General features: G+C 35.2%; 1 protein-coding gene across 1 annotated transcript in view; it reads left to right on the top strand.

Annotated features, from left to right (window-relative positions):
- The window catches only part of LOC150093808 (protogenin-like), a 497,946-nt gene that overhangs the window by 33,425 nt on the left and 443,949 nt on the right, over window positions 1-20,572 (top strand). Inside the window, exon 2 of the mRNA XM_090412521.1 lies at window positions 7,404-7,549. Coding sequence (XP_090268647.1) covers window positions 7,404-7,549 — 146 coding nt within the window. The remainder of the gene's footprint in view (window positions 1-7,403; window positions 7,550-20,572) is intronic.

The raw sequence follows: 20,572 nt of genomic DNA, 5'->3' as shown, positions 1-20,572 counted from the left end.
CTCTCCCTGATGTCCTTGTCACATTGGATGAAATATATCAGAGTCTTAATAAATCTTGTATTTTTCTACATGTGTTAGCTGTCTAAATAGAGACTAATTTTGGAATTGGCATCAGCTGTGAAATGCCCAACTAACCTTAGCAAGTATAGTTGCATTAATTTGCCAAAGACCAAGCAGTCATTCTAAAATTGTATTTGCCTGACTTCTCTGAATTTACTTCCTTTTTACTTGACTCCAAAAGAGTACCTTGGTAGGACATTAGTCTTTTTCAATTACAATTTGAATTGTTACTACAATACGAGCGTTGTTCGATAAGTCCGTGCAAAAATGAAGAAAACAATTTTTTTGGGACAAATATTTTTTTTTACTCTTCAGAATAGGCAGTTGTTTTAGCAATCACCTCATCGTTTGATGAAAATCTCTTTCCCGCCAGCCATTTTTTCATATTTGGAAACAGATAGTAGTCAGAGGAAGCCAAATCTGATGGAGGATGTGAAAGAACTTCGTAACGTAAATCGAATAATTTTGCAACAGTTCACACGTTGATGCTTGATCCAGTGTGAGCAAACGCGGCACCCATCTTGCGGATAGTGTTCTCATATGTAAATGTTCATGTAAAATGTTATGTACGTGGTCATTTGAGATGCCCACAGCCTTGACAACTTCACCTTCACTCTTCTATCATTCATCACCATATCATGGATTTTTTTAATAATTTCTGGAGTAGTGACTTCAACAAGGCGTCCAGAACGTTCAACATCACTTTGAAAGTTACTAAACTACTTATAATCCATTTTAATCGAAGGTGCAGACTCACTATAATGTTTATCAAGTTTGGCTTTCGTTTCCTGAGCCTCTTTGCCTTTCAAAAAGTAATGTTTAATCACTACATGAAATTCTTTCTCATCCATTTTTCACAAATCGCGGTACTTGATCGATTCAAATGAATGCTAAACACAGTGTAATAGATCTGACTGGAATTTAGTGTGTGATCCTCCAACAGTTGCCAGCAACTAAAAATAACCTTGATACGCACTGGTGGCACCATCTCTTAGACTTTGCACAGACTTATCGAACAGCCCTCGTAATCTGAGTGCTGTGTGCTTTACGGCAGTTATAATCTGTGCTTTGAAGATGGTTAGAAATTCAGCGAAATATTAGAAACTCATAAAGTTATTTTCTTCTCATGTTTGCACTGTGAAGCACGGCTATGAATAACCTAGTTACAAAAAAAAAAAAGAAAAAAAAAAGACTATTGGTCCTGATGGTATCTTACTATTTGTGCTTAAGAGATGTTCCTGAACTTTTTTTATGTCACTCCCGCATGATCTGTGTATCTTTTGCTGACTATATTCGCAAGAAATTGAGGCTGGAGTGGGAGGTGATTGTGGACAGTTGAAATTTAGAGGGCATAGTGATCAGAATAGCTCATTAGATTGATTACCCACATATGGTGGCAGCAGGGTTTATAACAAATAAATGTCATGTCAGAGCTAATTTTTTTTAAATTTATTTATTTCAATAAATAAATCCTTCGCCCCTGGATGGGCTAAGGATTTTTTCTATTTTTATTAATTTTAATATTTTTGTTTCTTAAATAGTGCATTCTTCTGTTAATTCAGCTGCAAGTGAAACATGATTCAGTAAGCACATGCTATGTGACCTAGCATCTTGCGATTCACGTTTTGAATGTAATTAACCGAACTTCTCTTCTCTCCCTAATGCTCATGTCACATTGGATGAAATATATCGAAGTTTTGATAAATGTTGTATTTTTCTACACATGTTAGCTGTCTAAATGTTTAACTATAGTCAGCGAAGATACAGAGACTACCAGTATTGGCAAAGGATAATTGCAGCCAATATCCTTTGCCCATACTGGTAGTCTACTAAATTATCTTGAATGATCTCTGTATCTTTGACAATTATTTGCAAGAAATTGAGGCTGGAGTGTGTGTGTGTGGGGGGGGGGGGGGAAGGTGATTGTGGACAGTTGAAATTTAGAGGGCATAGTGATGTAGTGGTCAGAATAGCTTATGAGATTGATTACCCAGATGTTGAACATACTGGCAGACAGAGATATGGTTCTCTCTTTATCAGGTTTTATTCAGGCCACATTCACGTGGACTGTTGCACATCAATTTGGTTTTTAGGATTCCTTATGGATGAGGAGGTGGTGGTAAGGATCCAGAGATGTGTGACAAAGATTGCGACAGGTCTATGGAACAAATGCTTTTCCTGAGGATAGACTTGAAGATCTGTGGATTACAAAAGCTAGTTGATAGATGGACAATAAGGAATATGTTTAACTCACAGAATTTTTTTTTTTTTAATTAGTCAGCCTGGCTAGCCGAGTGGTTAGCATGTCCGCTCTCCAGCAAAGAGGCTGCAGTTTGAATCCCGTGTGGGCATGGATGTTTGTGATTGTCTGTGTGGAAATACTAGTGGTGGTGGTGGTCTACGGTAGATGGCATTGGTATAGTTGCAGTCAGTTGGGGAGTTGAGTGGTGGAAGCAGAGTTGTAGAGTAGATGCCCTCCATCGACGAGTCTTTGGACTCCCTGGAGGTGACAAATAATAATATTTATAATAATTAATACTAGACATTTGTCTGACATGTTTGTTTATATGCCTGATGGCATCTTCAGGAAGTTTATTTACACAAAACAGTAGAAAAGTAAACAATCAAAAAAATCTTTCGAATGTGTATCATTCAAGACCCCTCTTATGCCAGCAGTCACATACAGAGTTTATACAACAATGTGAAGACTGCACCTAGTATGCCTAATGATAGTTTAATCACATGAAATAATTGACTGCTGAGAAAGTTTGATTTTTTTGTTGTTCTATGCTTACTGTTAAATAAACTTCCTGAAGATGCTCTCAGCCATAGAATGCAAAACATGCTGAAGAAACATCTACTGTTAATTTAAAAAAATAAAAAGTGTTAAAACCTGGTTATTTATTAAGTTCATAACCTAAGGTATTAAGGGATTTATAGTATCGATATGGTTTTTTTTCTGTTACACGACAGGAAGGAAAAAAAACAGGATTCACCCCTGGAAATTTGTAAGTGGTTGGTATGGGTGCAAAGACTATTTTGCTTGGAGCGTGGTGAATTGGTAGAACAGGTTGCTAGAGGCATTTGTGAGTGCTTTGTAAGTAAAAGAGTTCAAGAAGTATGATGAATAATGATTTTTCAGGCTTTCCACCATGAGTTTCACGCTGTAGAGATGCCTCAGAAATAGTCTGTGGCTGAGCATATTTTAGAGTTAATAGATTTGATTTTGCCCTATCTTGAGAACCATTACTATGCAAAGTCTCTAGGCAGGCCATCATAAATGAAAATCCTAATTTACCATAGGCTCAGTGTTATGAATGGAAATTTTCTTTCTGGACAATTTGAACTATAAAATACCACACCAAAATGGTGATCACACTAAAATACAGTACTTACTGTATTTTGTATTCTCAAATTCACTTTTCCTATTTCTGGACATTTACAAGGATGCAAATATGCACTTCATTGATTTAATGTTGGTATTTTCTTGACTCTAGCTTCCACTAATGAGACCTCAATGAAGATTGAAACTAAAAAAATGAATAGTGACTTTTTCCATAATGTTTTTGCATTATGAGATGCTTAAATATTTGATGTGAAATCAACAGCCTTTATATACAAGTAGACCAGTTATGATGATTATGTGAATCATTATGATTATTCACATACAAACTTGTGCTTGCTTATCCTTGGGTAAAGAATTAAATCAAGAATATAACTTCTTGTCAACTGGGATATACAAATATGCACTGCACTATACTATTATTAAACAAAACCTCATGGAGTCAAAGACTCACTGTAAAGGACTTTTAAATTAAACTGATAATAAATTATGAACAAGGTAAATTACAGTATACTATAACTGGTATAATGCCTATCTTCACCTGTTAAGTGATCTGTGCACATTAACTCATGGCATTTTTTTAATGTTTATGGAGAACCTATCCATCGAGCGGTTGGTCAACTTATAGTACATTAGTACTGTGGATGGGAATAAAGGAAGTTGTTTGCATTTATCTTGAAGAGCTGTGGATTATATTCCTTGAGAAACACATAAGATGGCCGGCTGTTCCAGAGGGCAGCAGTAGAAAGGATCAACAACGAGGAGGAGAAATTTGTTTTGTGAGAGGGTGTTTGTTAGTTACTGCATGTGTTTGAATCGATTTGATAGCATTTGGGGTATTATTGATGCTAATTCTAATGAACAGTGGCCATAGAAGTATTTGTAGAAGATGCAAGCAACAGAAACTAAATGTCTGTGTGAAAGTGAGTGAAGTGTATCAGTGAGTGGGAGAGGAAGCTGTTAGGGGCACCACCACCCCAGGTGCTTCGACAGTTGTCAAGTTAACACATATATATGTTAACATGTTACTGATGCAGTAGAGAAGCAGGAAGAGTGAAAAATGTAAATGCGTATATAATATTCTATGATGTAAAATTTATTATTGGAGGACAAAAAAAAAAAAAAATTCAGTCATCAGAAATCATTCATATTAGTTAAGTTTTATTTTCTTGGTTGTATGCTGTGCTCTGTCATTCAACAGCCTGCTGTCGATGGATGCACATCCCAGTTGCCTCTGTTCTGTGACCCAGCATTTTATACAATCATAATAGAATTTATCCTGGTCATAAAAATAGGATCTAAATAAATCTAAATAAAAAAAATAGGATTTGCCGGCAAAGGTTGGTCGATTGGTAGAGCCTCTGCTACTAATGGCTCAGTTAAGTAAGTTTGAGCGCGATTAGTAGTTGGAAGGGGACTAATCGTTCGATGCTGTTGGCACACTCTCCCTCGATGAGTCTTTTGACTCCTTGGAGGTGTCAAATAATAATAATAATAATAATCTAATGGGTTGATGGTCCATAATTTAAATTGCAAGTTCTTTCCAGAAGAGAATTTGCAACTTAAATTTGAGAGAACTTGAAGATAACTTGTAATAGCTATGCAAAATTTGGCTTCTTATTGGACAGATAAACCAAATATTCAATAACCAGAAAGACAGAGGGAAGAAGTAAAATTATTAGACTTCTTTAAGCTGATTGTGTATTCCCTAAGTTTATTATTATTACTGACACCTCCAGGGAGTCCAAAGACTCATCGAGGAAGGTCACTTACTCTACATCTCTCTGTCTCCACCACTCAATCCACCACCACTACTAGTATTTTTCACAGACAATCACAAACATCCATGCCCATGGTGGGATTCGAACCTGCAGCCTTTTGGCTGGGAAGTGGATACACTAATCACTCGGCCAACTAGGCCGGCATTTAATTTTCATTATTTTTTCTTTAACTTACCAGTTAGCAATAATAATAATAATAATAAAAAAATTCTTGCAAATTTTCCATTGTCAATAAAGCCAACTACTTTTCACAATCTGATTTCACTTTTCTCCTCATAGCTGCCATTTTCCTAGCTTGCTTTTGAGAGCATTAACTATGTATTGTTTTGTTAATCTCTACTTCACATCAAACAGTCTCAAATCCCTTCCCTGTATTGTATTACTCATAAAATACCATCACATTGTCACTGTTCTCTACTCTTGTTCTATTTAATTACTCTGCACTAATTAGCGATGCATTTTCCATCCTTTCTGCCCTTGATGAATGCACTGTATTTTTCATATTCCATTCCTTTAAGTTAGCCGTCTCAGTAATGCCAATAGTTTTTGGTCGCATATCATTCACAAGTCTAAAAATTCATTTATTTATTTTTGTGATGCTTTCTGGTATTGATGAATGTGTGTGATAACCAACCACTGGGCTGACATATATTCACGTAACTCATAAAACTTGGCTAGTTCAATTGTGAGCTTGTTGCCAAGGTATGCCATAAGTAATTCAAGATAGAGCTGTGATTGCTAGTAATTCAACAAGCAGACTGTGCTAGAGAAATGGCATATAGTATGTATTGAATGTTTTTAGAAACTTTTATACCTGCAGGATGTATTACACTTAAATAAATTTGGTGTTAGGTGCTTGGAGAAACTGAGTTAATTCATCAATCAAATTCCTTATCCTGCTGCTGCAGTCATTGCCTTTCTTCTTTGGTTAAACTGATCCTACTGTTTTGGGATAATATTTCATATCATTTCTTCTCTGACACAATTTTTATTTCACCTTGGGGCATCAAAGTTTTCATGCAATCACCCTATGTCTAGGTTTTCTGATTACCTGTAATTACTACTTTACTGGACACTTTCTCCAAGCACCTAACACCAAATTTGTATAAGTGTAATTCATCCTGCAAGTATAAAATTCTTTCTCCAAACATTATATATGTACATACTATATGCCATTTCTCTAGCAGTTTGCTCATTGAATTATTAACAATCGCAGCTCTATCTTGAATCACTTATGACACCTTGGTAACAAGCTCACAGTTGTTTACTTTTTTTGCTGTTTTCATTCAACTCATTTTCTTTCTCTGATATCATGCTTGTCCCTCTCTCTCTCCTTTCAGGTCATTTGTTCTGACTAACACAATCATATCTTCCACTTGTTCCACCTGCTTTCCCATATCTGTTACATCATGAATCTTACTCTCAGAAAATACTTTCATTATTTGCTTATCTAGTATACCCCTAATTGCAAAATTTAATTATATTGTTATATATATATATATATATATATCACTTTACATAAGACTGAAAATCTGCTTCTTCTATCTCCTACTTATTAAGCAGATTTCCATTCTTCCCAAACTTCCATTTCCTATTATAAAGTACTTGTTGCTATTAGATTTCATCATATTGCAGTCTTTTGTTTCCATATTATCTGTCTCGATGTTTACCATCTGTTGCTGTCACGCACTGTACCACTTCCATGTGTGCTTGTATTCTTTTTCTTGACTGTTGTTGTTCTACAGCATTTCTATATGCTGTGATATCAGGAAATATATAAACATAACTTTCCCGAAAAAAAAAAAAAAAAAAAACTAGTTAATTAATAATTTCTTCTCTTTACTGAAAGAGAAATTATTTCTCTTTACTGAAACTGGATAATCTTTGTTTCCCCTCTCCCTTAATCTGTGACAAAACTTCTTTGCAACTAATTTTTGAGATGCCTAATATTTGTGAATGTTTTTACACAAATTAAATGAGTAAAGTTTGATTTTAAATGGAAATAGTAAAGTAGAAATACTTTACTACATTGCTCTATTCCATCACTGCTGTGAAATATTTCAATAAGTACTTGGTGTATTTACAAAAGTAATATATAATATAATGTATATATTGTATATATGTGCTACTTTGTAATTTTATATGCATAATATAGTTTTTCATCTTCCTTTTCCATTCTATATCAAGATGCTTATTCATTTTTTTCCCCTATCTGTTAGGAGGCTTAACTGTTGATTTAACTCTGGGCTTCACCCACCTATCATCAGGAGTGGTTGTAGCCCAGCGCAACCAGCCCTTACTCCTTAATTGTTCGGGCTACTCTGGTTCTGATTATGGTCCACTCCACATTTCTTGGCGCTATCAGGTAATTCTGTTATTTTTTTTTTTTTTTTTTTATAATTTTGGATTAAAATTGATCATTGAGAACTTAAGTACCATCATTGATTAATTAGTTTTTTAATCATCTTAAGAGAGCCAGTGCAGAAACTGATCTATGAGGAAGTGTCTGAAGAGTCTGTAAGAGATGCCATTAATCAACTGAACTGTCCTTTTCTGAACAGTATCAAGAATTTTTAGGGAGATCTTAGGTCCATTACCCAAACACGAGAGCAGCACTCCAAGGTTGGCTGGATTTGGGATTTACACGGAATAAGTAACTGGTCAGAAAAGTACCATTTTGAGCAGAAAGGATGCAAAGATTTCTGGAAGCTGATAACAATAATGCTGTAATGGAAAAATGATAATGGGGAGTTATGGGAATTATTTCTAGAGAACATGCATAACTATAATTTCAGGTTTAAAATTCTTAAATAAGAAGATTCGTTTTTTGATGCCATTGTTTTAATGTTTTCTAACTTGTATGATTCTCATTTCCTTTTATCTGTGAATCATCTTTTACTTTGCAGTTTTGTAAATTAACTTTCAAATTAATTTTAGTTTTTTGTGTGCTTAACAATTTTATCTTTGAATAATTCTATCAGGTGAACATTAATGTCCTTAGTATTTCATTTTTTTTCTTTTCATTTTTCTGCAATTTAAAAAATCAACAACCCAATCATTAAGAATGTATTTTGAGAAAAAAGCATTGTTTTTGTGTGATGTTGGAATCTGCAAGTTTTAAAACTATATTAGGATCATATCAACTAATATCACTAGCAAAAATTTTTAAGTTTAAAAGCTCGAAAGATATCAGTGATAACATAAGGCTGATGACTTGCAGGACTGATTAAAAAAAAAAAAATTTAAGGGTTAAAATTTGGCTCTTTTGAGAGAGAGAGAGAGAGAGAGAGTGATAATTGATAATAATAAATTGAATGTCAGGAAAGTTTTTTGCAACAATGATGCTGTAAATTTTGAGCATCACTTTATAGCTGATAACTAAAATAGCTTATTTGCCAACTTTAAGAAATAACATGAAGCCATTTGTAGTCAAATTGAAAGGTATTTTGAAAAGATAAATTTCATAGAATTAAGAATAATTCTATCAAATTTATATTTTCAAAATTAGAACATGATTATAATGGATTAGTAAATATTTCTTATTGCATTACTTCTATAGCCACACCTTGTAAATCAGTGTGCATGATTTATTTACAGAATGGTTTTTATTATTTGCTATTTTGTTCAATAGTTTATATTGATATATTCTGCAATTTGAAATAGTTAAATGCATATTAGAAAATATTATCTTGATACTGTTTGTAGTTAGGAGGGTGGTCTGGAAAGTTCTCGGCCTCAACCATAGATGGCAACACTATCGGCAAGATTTTTTTTTATCAGTTGGTACATCTGTCATAAAAATCCATGTGAAACTGCAAGTCATTCTATCAAGTAGTTTGTTTTATACAGCTGTCTGAAGCAAAAGTGCTGTCTGTATCCCTTGAAATGGATAAAATTGAGTATCGTGCGTTATAAAATTCTTTGTAAAAGAAGGTTTAACGCCAAAAGATTCATTTGAAGTTCATAAAAGTTTATGGGCACTCTTCTTCTTCGTTTTCAACAATTAAGAAATGTGCTGCCAAGTTTAAACGTGGCCGTACCAGCCTTGAAGATGTCCTTCATGTAGATCATCTTCAAGGCTGGTACGGCTACATTTAAAAAAAAAAATCTAAAAAGTGTAACAACACCAGAAATCATTGATCAAGTGCACAATATGCTATTGGATAACCGGCTAGTCAAAGTGCGTGAAATTGCTGAGACTTTAGGCATTTCAAAAGAACGTGTAGGATATATTTTGCATGAAGAGTTGCAAATAAAAAGCTTTGCACAAGATGGGTGCCACGCTTGCTCACAGCAGATCAAAAACACGCATGAAAATCTCTGAACAGTGCTTGGAGCATTTTAACAAGAATAAAACTGATTTTGTGTGTTGATTTATTACTGTGGATGAGTCTTGGATTCACCATTGTTACACCCTGATAACTTAAGAATGTGAAATTTTCAGTTATTGTGATGTAACAAGAGAAGAAATAAAAACCCGGTATAGATAACTAAGTAAGCAAGCTTGTTCCTAAGCAGATATCGTTAAGAGCCTTTGAAAGTAATGAATACAAAAAATAAAAAGAAAGAAAAACATGCTTGCATCCAAGTGAAAAATATAGCTGAAATTGTTTGTTGAACCAAAAAAAAAGGAAGGGAATTTTATTACAGTTGTGATATGATAAAATAAGGTTAACTAAAGCAAAGAAGATTAGTCATAGGATTTTGTATGTGAGAGGCTAGTTTTTATACTTGAAATAAAAGATTAAAGATTTGAGTTAATTCTTAGAAAATTTTTGGAAGGGGATTATTTTAGTATAGATGACATAGAGGTTAGCTTAAACAAAAACCAAAGCTCAAGGTCATAATTCCCGAATTGAGATTTCGTCACATGTCAGTCACGTGCACACGGACTGCATGATGTTTTGGCTGAAAAACGCCACTCTAATTGGTCAGTGAAATCGACTCCAGTAAGGGGGGGGAATTGAAGAAGGTGCTGGTAGGGGTCATCATATAAAAGGGTCAGGAACCCCCCCCCCACACAAGGCTTTTTTCCTCAAAAGTTTTCTTCACGAGTCTTCGGATAGGTCTCGCACGGTTTTCCTGAGTGACGGATTAAGAGTTTTCTCCGTCCGACACAATAAGGAAACAAAGTGTGCGTGATTTCGATTCCGTTTTCCTATTGTAAGAAACGAGGGACGCCGTTTAGTTAAAAGGAGAGAAGATAATGTCAGTGTATTTTATCGCCCAGTGATCGTAACGAGAGAAAGAAAATTCTATAAAGCAGTCACTGCCCATGTGGTGAAAATCACAACCATAGAATAGATGCTTCTATGTATGTCCTTGATTGAAGAATGTGAGGTAAAGATTGTGAAAGCCCATCTTAGTGCCAAAAGAACTTAGGAGTGATAAGTTATAGAAGAGTTCGTCCTAGGAAGGTAAAATATTGGAAAAGGGTAGAGACCAGTGTAGAAGACCCAAGTCAAAAGCTACTGTGAAATCTCGTGTCAATTCAAATCACATGTAACTTTAGTCATTGTTCAATTACTGAACAGTTGAAAGGATTAATGAGAATTATACTAGGACTTTAGTACATGTCAAACTAGAATAAAATTGAGCTTGTTATTATTAATTAATACGTAATTCATGTGCCTAGAGATTTATGCATGTACATTGTATTTTAATTAAGAGAGTTTTAAAGGTCAAAAGTGTGTATTAGCTCAGCGAAAGGATAATTTTAATTCATATTGTCTTAGTGAGAAAATTAGAGTAACCGATTATTATATGTCCTAGAAAATACAGAATTATAGCGTGATCAAGCCAGTAAGGGGTTAGACAAAGGATCAACTAGTTCTAGGATTATACTTGTTTGTATGTATAGAATCTGTTATGGCGATATGATCACAATTCTCCTGTAGGATCTTAACCTAATACTTGTGTTTGGCTAGTGAAAATTTGTATTATATATTCTTAGTATTGAATGGAGTTTTATTTGATAAAGAATGAATTGTACCATGTTTAAGAGTTCAATAAACTTTTTTGTTCATTGAAAATACAGTTGTTTGAGATTGCCGCTCAATGCACCACTTGTAACAACGTACGAACCTAATCATGCGGGGGGGGAGGGTGTTAAGTTAAAAGAAAAAGGTCACGATTACATATTAGGTTCACGCTCAGACATATTTTGGTAATTTATATCTTAACTAAATGTCCTGAAAGGCTCAGTATAAAATAAATATTTAGGGACACCAAGGGGTGAAGAAGCTTGAATATTTGTATTTGGGTGATATCTTGTATATAAATAAGATTTGGACAAAGACAAGTAGAGTTTTACATGTAAGGATAGTTGAAAGCCTAATAATCGTAAATTGGGACACAACACCATTACACACTAGAATCCAAACAGCAGTGAAAACAGTGGACAGAAGCCAGTTGTTCAGTGCCAAAGAAGACAAAGTAGTTTCCATCAGCAGGAAAGGTCATGGCATCAGTGTTTTGGGATGCTAAAGGCATTTTGTTTATTAATACGTTCGCTGCCAACTACAAGTATACTCGTAGTTGGTATATGAGCCTCACGAGCCAACTACGAATATACTCGGATGTCGATTACTGACCTCTACGAGATTAATCGTACTGACCTCGAAGAAGTGAAAGTGCTTGGCGTGCGGTAATAAGCTATGCCTGAGGAGCATGGCAGGGAATGTGTTAATTATCTGAAAAGTGTAAAACAATAACCAGGGAATATTCCAATCTTTTAACCAGACTGGACGAAAAAATTCGTGAGAAAAGACCCAGTTTGCAGAAAGAAAAAAACATCTTTCATCAGGACAATGCACCTGCCCACAAAGGTATTTTGGCAATGGGAAAATTAAGGGATCTGCACTATGAATTGTTGGAATATCCACGCTATTACCCAGATTTGGCTCCCTCTGACTTCTATCTCTTCCCAAAACTAAAAATACCCCTCTAAAAAGAGTTTTAGAGAAGTATTTTGCAGATCTTACTGAGAACCACTACTGGAGCATCGCTGGAATAAATGTATTAGTCTTAAGGGAGATTATGTTGAAAAATAAAAAATGTTTAATTATAAATTCGTTTTTTTCATTGTTAGGCCGAGAACTTTTCGGACCACCCTCGTATTTTCCATTGTTCTCTTTTGCATAGTATTCATTTACAATCTGATGAACTCAACAATCGATGGTAAGAATGATAAAAGCGATATGAATATAGCAGAAAACGGAGTTCAATTCATGGTAAGGTGGCAAGTGGCATTGATGCTGAACTAGTGTGTGTGACTGGCAATAAAATTGAGAGAGTGAATGAGAGCAAAAAATGATGCAAGATTTGAAAGCCGAGTTGGTAAAAGATGAGGCAAGAAATGAAACGGATGCAGTGTGAAATGAAGAGAATTCGAGATGTGTAATATCTTGAATTCAAGATATAAGATGTCGATATGAACGAGGTAACGAAAGACCTGTGAGTACCATTGTGTGGGGATTCGATTATTAGAGGTGTGGTAAACAAGAAGATGCACGAGGTTTGTTTTCCTGTAGGTAAAATGAATAGAGTAATTGAAGCATTGGATATGAGGAGTAAGTGAGCAAAAGAGTTGGTAGTGGTAATAGGGACAAATGACTTGACTGGGAACAAGGAACACGTAAGATTGGATATAAGGAGTTTGTTGAGATGGATTCAACACCGTCATACCTGTGTTGCTCAGGTATGACAGTGATAAGTTGATGAGGCAGAGAGCTAAGATAGTGGAAGATATTTTAGTGGAAATGTGTGAGAAGAAAGGAATGCAGTTTGTTAATCTGTGGAATGAGTTTGAAGGACAGATTGAATTGTATTGATGGACTACATTTGAATGGTTTTGGTGTGAGTAATTTGGAGAGACTGCTCCTGGATGGTAGAGAAATGAGTGCAGAGAATGAATCTGATCAAGTAAGAGGTGATGTGAAAGGGCAGGAGAGTAAGGAAAGAGAGATTGAGTGGTGGTTATGAATGAAGAAGTGGGTACCATGAATATAGAGAATGAGAGAACAAGTGTGCAAGACAAAGAGGAAAACGGGAAGGCTTAGTGTGGACAGGGAATACAGCATAAGAAAGTGTTTGATGCTCCAAGAGGATATGAATGCATGTGTAGACAAGGAAAGGGGATGACCTGAGATCAAAGGAAAACAGTTGGATTTGAAGAAATTTCTAAGATGAATAAAAAGAAAAAGAAATGGCTCGAGTTAAGTATGGAGAAATCGCATCTAATAAGTAGTATCGGTGAAACTTGTTATAGATCCAGGAATGAACTGTTATGTTTGTATCCGATACTAAGTGTAAGAAACAAGGCAAATGAAATGGTTGCATTGATTGAGTCTGTTCACCAAAAAATTGTTGGAATAAATGAGACATAGTTGGATGACATCCTGACAGGAATAGAGATGAAAGGGTATGGTGTGTTTTGTGAAGATAGAAAGGGTGAAAAGGTAGGAGGGATTGCTATAGATCAAGCCTGCACAACATGCGGCACGTGGGCCACATGCGGCCAGCAAAGCTATTTATTTTGGCCCGTCTGCCTGATTGAATTATAAAACGGGGAAATTCAAAGTTACATCTCCGTGATAACGACTTGATGTCTACGAAAGAGAATGAATCATATTACACAAAGTTGCCGTGCCTTGACTGGCTTTGGCAGTGTAGTGGTTGGTTGTAGCTGGAGCATTTTTTCATCATTAGTTTTTTGTAATTAATATTGTCAATCTCAACATAATGAGCTTAAGTAAAAAGCGTAAAATAGATTCGTAAACAGCGAGCATTTAACCCTGAGTGGACAAACAAATATTTTTTACGTAGTTTAACGACAAAATAGTGTGCATTGTTTGCCGGAAATCTATTGCTGTGCCGAAAGAGTACAATCTGAGACGTCATTTTGAATCGAAACATCCTAACCTTGGCAAGTTGGATGCAAGTGAAAAGCAAATAAAAGCAGCAAAGTTATTGAAAGTCCTTAGCGGTGAGCAACAAGTCTTTAAAAAAGTGACATCTGCAAATGAAGTTGCCACAAAGGTAAGCTTAAAAATATCACAAGAAATAGTTTATTCTGGCAAATCATTTACTGAGGGAGAGTTGATAAAAAAGTGTCTGATGATTGCCGTTTCTGATTTGTGTCCTGATAAGAAAAATAATTTTGAAAATATCAGTTTGTCCCGCATGACTGTTCAGCGCAGAGTGGCTGATATTGCCAAGGATCTTAATGATAACCTGCTCGGCTAGTGAATTTGTCTATTATTCGCTTGCTATGAATGAAAGTACTGACGTGAAAGGTACTGCACAGCTTTTAATATATGTAAGAAGTGTTAATAAGAATTTTGAGGTGACAGAGGAGCTTGCTGGTTTGTGTTCAATGAAAGGAAGAACAACAGGAAAGGAGATCGCAGAAAATGTAAAGATGTGTGTAACCGAAATATGTGTGGAAAAAATGTTGGTGCTGTAACATTTATTGAACAGTATGCAGGTCAACCATTGACAAAATTTCACTGCCTAATTCATCAGCAGGTGCTATGTTCAAAGGTTTTGCAGTTTGATCATGTGATTAAAGTAGTATTTGCTCTGGTCAACTATATTCGAGCTTGGGGTTTGAAACACAATGTTTCAGGCGTTTCTAGAAGAAAATGATGCTCAATACGAGGATCTACCATGCCACACTGATGTATGTTGGTTGAGCTTGGTAAAGTTTTGTCATGCTTTGTCGCTCTAAAAAATGAACTAGTGGAATTTTGGAATCTCAAGAAGATATGGAAAAATTCCCAGAAATAATGGATGAAGAATGGAATCAAGATTTATTTTCAGTGTGACATTTTTGGTCACTTGAATGACCTTAACTTACAACTTGAAGGAAAAAATAAGTTTGTTTTTCAGTTAATGTCTCTTATAAAGGCATTCAAAATGAAATTAAGTTTGTTTGAAAATCAACTTGCTAAGGGGGATATGTCACATTTCTTAACTTGTCGACAGAATATCATTCAATGGTGGGCGGAAAATATAAGAAGCACATATCACTTCTAAGTGAGGAGTTTCAGAAAAGAATGCCATTGAGTAATGAAGACGAAGTCCGCATAAAAGTGATTGAGGATCCATTTTCTGTCGAAGCAGGAAATCTGAAGTTATTGATCTCCAGTGTTCTGAAAACTATCTGGTCAAGCATAAGGAGCGTACTGTACAAGAGTTTTATTCTATTCTGGATCAGGATAAATTTAAAAGTTTGTTGGGTACTGCCTACCAGGTATTTTGTATGTTTGGGAGCACATATACTTGTGAACAAACATTTTCGGTGTCATGAACTTGAACAAAACCAAACAGCGTTCATCTTTAAGTGATATCAATTTAGAGGCCATATTAAAAATGGCCACTTCAAACATGACACCAAACATTGATAAAATAGTGGCAACAAAGAAATGCAATGTGTCACATTGTGACATTCAGTCACTGATATTTCACTGAGAATAAGTGTGATATTCTCAGTGAAATTATTAATAAACTTTGTGTTTATGTTTGAGTGTTTTTTATTGAGAAATTTTGCACCTACATCTGTTTGTAAATAATTTTGATTATAATTTTAATTGTAACTATAAAATTTAAGTATGCATATTAATTAGTATTTACTGTAGACCTAACAAATTTACTTAAGTTTAGCTTCAGTGGACTAGTCTAAGATTCTTGGTCTCGAAGTGATCTGGCCCTGGTCAGGTGGTCAAAGTTGGGTTTGGCCCTCAAAGACAGTCAAGTTGTGCAGGCCTGCTATGATATAGATGATAGAGAAAGAGTTATGTCCATACAAGGTAGAGCAAGAGGGAAATAGTGGCAGTGGTTTTGAGGCAGTATGGGGTGAGATAGAGGTGAATAGAATGAAATTTTTAGTTGGATGTTATTATAGACCTGATAATGTGGATGGTAGTGACCATGAAATGTATAATCAAATTAGCCAATCAAATAAGAAAAGGGTGATCATTATGGGTGATTTTAATTATGGCAATATGGACTGGCATGATGAGACAGCAACTGGAAGTGAAGAAAATGAGTTTCTCGAGTTTTTGAGGGACAACTACCTCAGGTAGTATGCAACAGAGGGCACACAGGGATTGAGGGTCTTGGATTTGATTATCTCATCACAGGATGTTGTTATACATGAGGTGTTAAATCACCCTCCATTTGGTGAGAGTGATCATGAAGTGATTACCTGGGTGGTTGCCAGCAGTGTGAGGACCTCTGCGAGGAAAGGTATATGTGGAACTACAAGGTTGATTGTGAGAAGGCTCAGAAGACAGCTTGCAAGTACTCCTAGCCAAAACCAATTCCATGAGGATTACAAAGACCAGGTGACTTGGTTGGTATGGGTAGCAAAAGTGAAGTATGAGTAACAGTTAGCTAATGAAGCCAAAAAGAATCCTAGGGAGTTCTTTCGATATGTAGCCAAAAAAAAAAAAAAAAAAAAGATTATGAAAAGATGACATTGATTGGAGAAAATGGTATAAGGACAACTACTGTGGAAGATATAGTGAAGATACTTAATGAGCAGTTCATAAAGGTCTTTCATTCTTGTGAATGGTGACATCTTAGAGAGATTGAGAGCAGTTGATGGCAGGGAGGAGAGACTGACTGTAACTAAGCAAGAGGTGTATGAGGAATTGAACAAACTTGATGTTCATAAGGCTGTGGGACTTGATAATATATCACCATGCATTCTGAAGGAATGTGCCAGGGAGTTGACATCTGCCTTGACATATTTTTTTAATATGAGTCTTGCACTGGGTCTAGTTCCAAAGGAGTGGAAGGAAGGCAAGATTGTGCTGCTTCATAAGGGAGGTGATAGAACTCGGGCATCAAATTATAGACCTATCTATGTGTCAGGTATTGTAGTTAAGTTGTTGGATAATCTGATGAGAACTAGGATCCAGAAGTGGGTTGACAACAATGGTATTATCTGTGATGGACGGCATGGATTTGCTAAAGGGAGGTCATATTTTAGTAATCTACTTATTACAATAAGGTGATAGCTTCCTTGAGGAGAGGAGAAGGATACACAGTAATAAATTTAGATTTTGCAAAGCTTTTGATAGATTACTGCATGATAAGTTGATAGCCAAACTAGAGCAGATGGGGTTGGATATTAGACTAGTGCATTGAATTGGAGATTGGCTATTTGATAGGTATCAGCAAGTTATGTATGGGGTGGGGGAGCAATATCCAGGAAGTGGCAAGTCACTAGTGATGTGCTTCAGGGATCTGCTTTAGGAACATTGTTGTTTAACCTGTATGTTAATGATATGGATGGGAATATTCAGTTGTTTGCTGATGATGCAAGGTTGGGGTGAATTATGAAGAGTAGAAAAGATCTTGTGGCCTTACAAGAAGACTTGAACAAATTGAATGATGGGCATGGAAATAAGGATGCGAATTCAATGTTGCAAAATGTAAGGTTTTAAAATTTGGGAAACGATGAGACGTAGAATTTATACTTGTGGGATATATTGTTGGAGGTGGAGGAAATAAGAGATCTTGGGATGATAGTGGATAAGGTTTGGAAATTTATGAGACATTGCCAGAATTGTGAGGACAACATAAAGAATTCTGTGAATGATGTGGTTGACACTGACTTGTAGAAGTAAGGAGATTCTTTTTCCATTGTATAAGGCTTTGATTAGGTCACACATGGACTTCTGTGCACAGATTTGGTCACCTGGTTTTCAAAAGGACAAAGAGATGTTGGAAAGGGTCCTGAGACGACTAAGATAGTTTGTGATCTCTGGAATGTCAAATATGAGGAAAGGTTGAGAAGATGCAATTTACAGAGTCTAGTGGATAGGAGGAAGCGATGTGATATGATAGACATACAAGTTAATAAGGGATTGTTATAAGATCAATGTTGGAGAGGTTTTACAGCAAGTGGTGGAAGTCAGGAGAGAACCGAAGGACATTCCTGGAAGCTGTATAAGGATGGTATGAGCAGGGGGGGGGTGAGAAGCAGGTTTTTTGCATGCAGATTTGTGAATGATTGGAATGCCTTTCCTGAGAGTGTGGTGTCTGCAGAGGATTTGAGCATGTTTAAGGTGCATGATGAACTCTTTGTACGACAAAAGGACCTCAAGACACCATATATTATTATTGTTATTATAGGTATATTATTATTGTTATCTCAAGACCTGGGGTCTTGAGATAACAATAAATAATATACCTATTTCCTTATTATCTCTTGATTCCAGTTTAACCATGGTTTTCATCGTGGTTTAACAGATCCTCTAAAATAACGTTCCCATATCATCCTAATCTTTCTTCTGGCAGTCACATGATTCCATCTTTATTAAAAAGTATGGCTGCTACTTCTATTGTTCATTAATCCATATAACATTTTCTTGTAATATGAATTAATGAAGAATCTTCCAAATTGTGTAAATTCAACCCAGCTTTTAATATTTTTCTTTTATTTATGTATTTATTTATTTTTTTGCTGAACAGTTTTCATCCTCTTAGAGCTTTTTTTTTTTATATATAACTACTTATTTAATTCTCCCATGCCAGCATCTTTTATCTTTTGTATTTCCCCTTGTTCCATATACCACTTTTGTTGAAAGAATAAGTTTGGGGAAGAGAATTAGAACTACTATGAGAAAATAAAATGTACAGTAATAGAAAAAGCAAAGAAAAATTTATTGATTTGTGACCTTGGAGATGACTAAGAATTCTGCAAGGATTTAATATAGTTCTCAGAGAATATAAAGACAGAATGATCTTTGGAGGCATTGATTGCTAAACAGAAGATATTGTATTTTGGACACATTATGCAAACAGATTTATTAATTAGAATTATTGGAAAAAGCAAATTATTTTAGAAGATTTTGAGGGATTGAGAGGGAGACAGTAAAAGGAACTTGCCAACCTGAAATTATGGCTACTGAGTGAGGTGTAGAGCTTATGTTCACAATATTGTCAAAAGTTGGAAATGACTAGATAGCATATAACAACATTTTGTAGATCTGTTAAGTATATAATGTCCAGTCTTATTCGAAAAAAGCAGAAAACCATACATCTTAGAAGGCAAAAGCTCTTTGGCCTGGTGGCTGGATCAAGTTTAGTAGACACTAAACAAATATGACACTGCAACTTGCTGACTTCAGCACATCAGTTTGTCTACACGTTGGAAGCTAAAAGTAACTAATTAGTGTATTAAGTTGAGTAATGTTGGATTGGAGACAGAAAAATTACTAAATATAATAAAGTATGATTTATCATGTAATTAGTTTTTTAGTACATTCAAAAATTACTGATTATAAAAAAAAATGTTGTGCACAATTACTAGGCATGTGCACTCCCTTTTTGAGTGGTGTGTATGCACACAGTTTAGAAGAAAATTTTTTTTTGGGGGAAATAGGATTGGGTTTCAATAGCATTGTAATTAACAAGGTTATTAGCCTCTCATTAAAGAACAATTTGTAGGATTGGTGATTTGTGTAGTACCTGATTTGTCAAAGAGAAAGCTGGGCACTGTTGCAGTGTAAAACTCCACAGAAAACTGTGAATTGAATTTAAAGCCAAACTTGGGGTGATTCATTTGTAGATGAGAGTAGGAGTGAGAATGTATCATTAGCTATGAATAACCAAGCTGGTTAAACTCATAGAAGTATTAATTTAAACTGAATACTACTTTGACATATTTTACTGTCCTTTTGGCTTGACAGCATCTTCAGAAAGATATTCAACACAAACAAAAAAGATTTCAAACAATCTTCCCCCTAATTTTTGTCAGCCCACATGCTCATGAAAAACATTTTATGTTCAAGTTTTCACTCTCAGACTTAAACATGTGCAAATGTAATATTTCTCATATTAATGTTGTCCTTTTTTCATCTAGCTATCACCTATAAAATTGTGAACATTAAATTAATTTGCTTAAATCTGCATAGCAACAAAAAATCTGTAACTTTTTGCACTAGTTCAAGTGACTGTTCTGTTTACAACAGTAAACACTAAACAAATATGCCTCAGCAACTTGCTGTTATCAGCATCAGTTCTCTCTCTCTCTCTCTCTCTTACACACGCTGCAGGCTAAAAGTAACTAGTTGGAATGGATTAGAGTAATAGTGGAGTGGAGACATCAGAGAAATTTATCATATAATTCATTTTTATAATATGTTCAAAAATTGTCTCATTTACAGTTCAAAAATTATAAATTATAAATTATGAAATGAAAAATGTTGTGCATGCATTTACTAGGCATTTGCACTCATTTTTGATTGTAAAAGTGTGTGCACGTGCACCACTTATAGATATATGCATATTTGGAATAATAGAGTATTTATTAAGATTATTTATATAGGAATTTATGGGAAAGTAGTAAGCCAAGAGATAGGCATTTTCATAG

Source organism: Typopeltis vanoorti, chromosome 23, assembly GCF_054136105.1.
Source record: "Typopeltis vanoorti isolate ZY-2024b chromosome 23, IOZ_Tvanoo_1.0, whole genome shotgun sequence".
Classification (NCBI taxonomy): Eukaryota; Metazoa; Arthropoda; class Arachnida; order Uropygi; family Thelyphonidae; genus Typopeltis; species Typopeltis vanoorti.
This window is presented reverse-complemented; position numbering and strand designations above follow the sequence as displayed.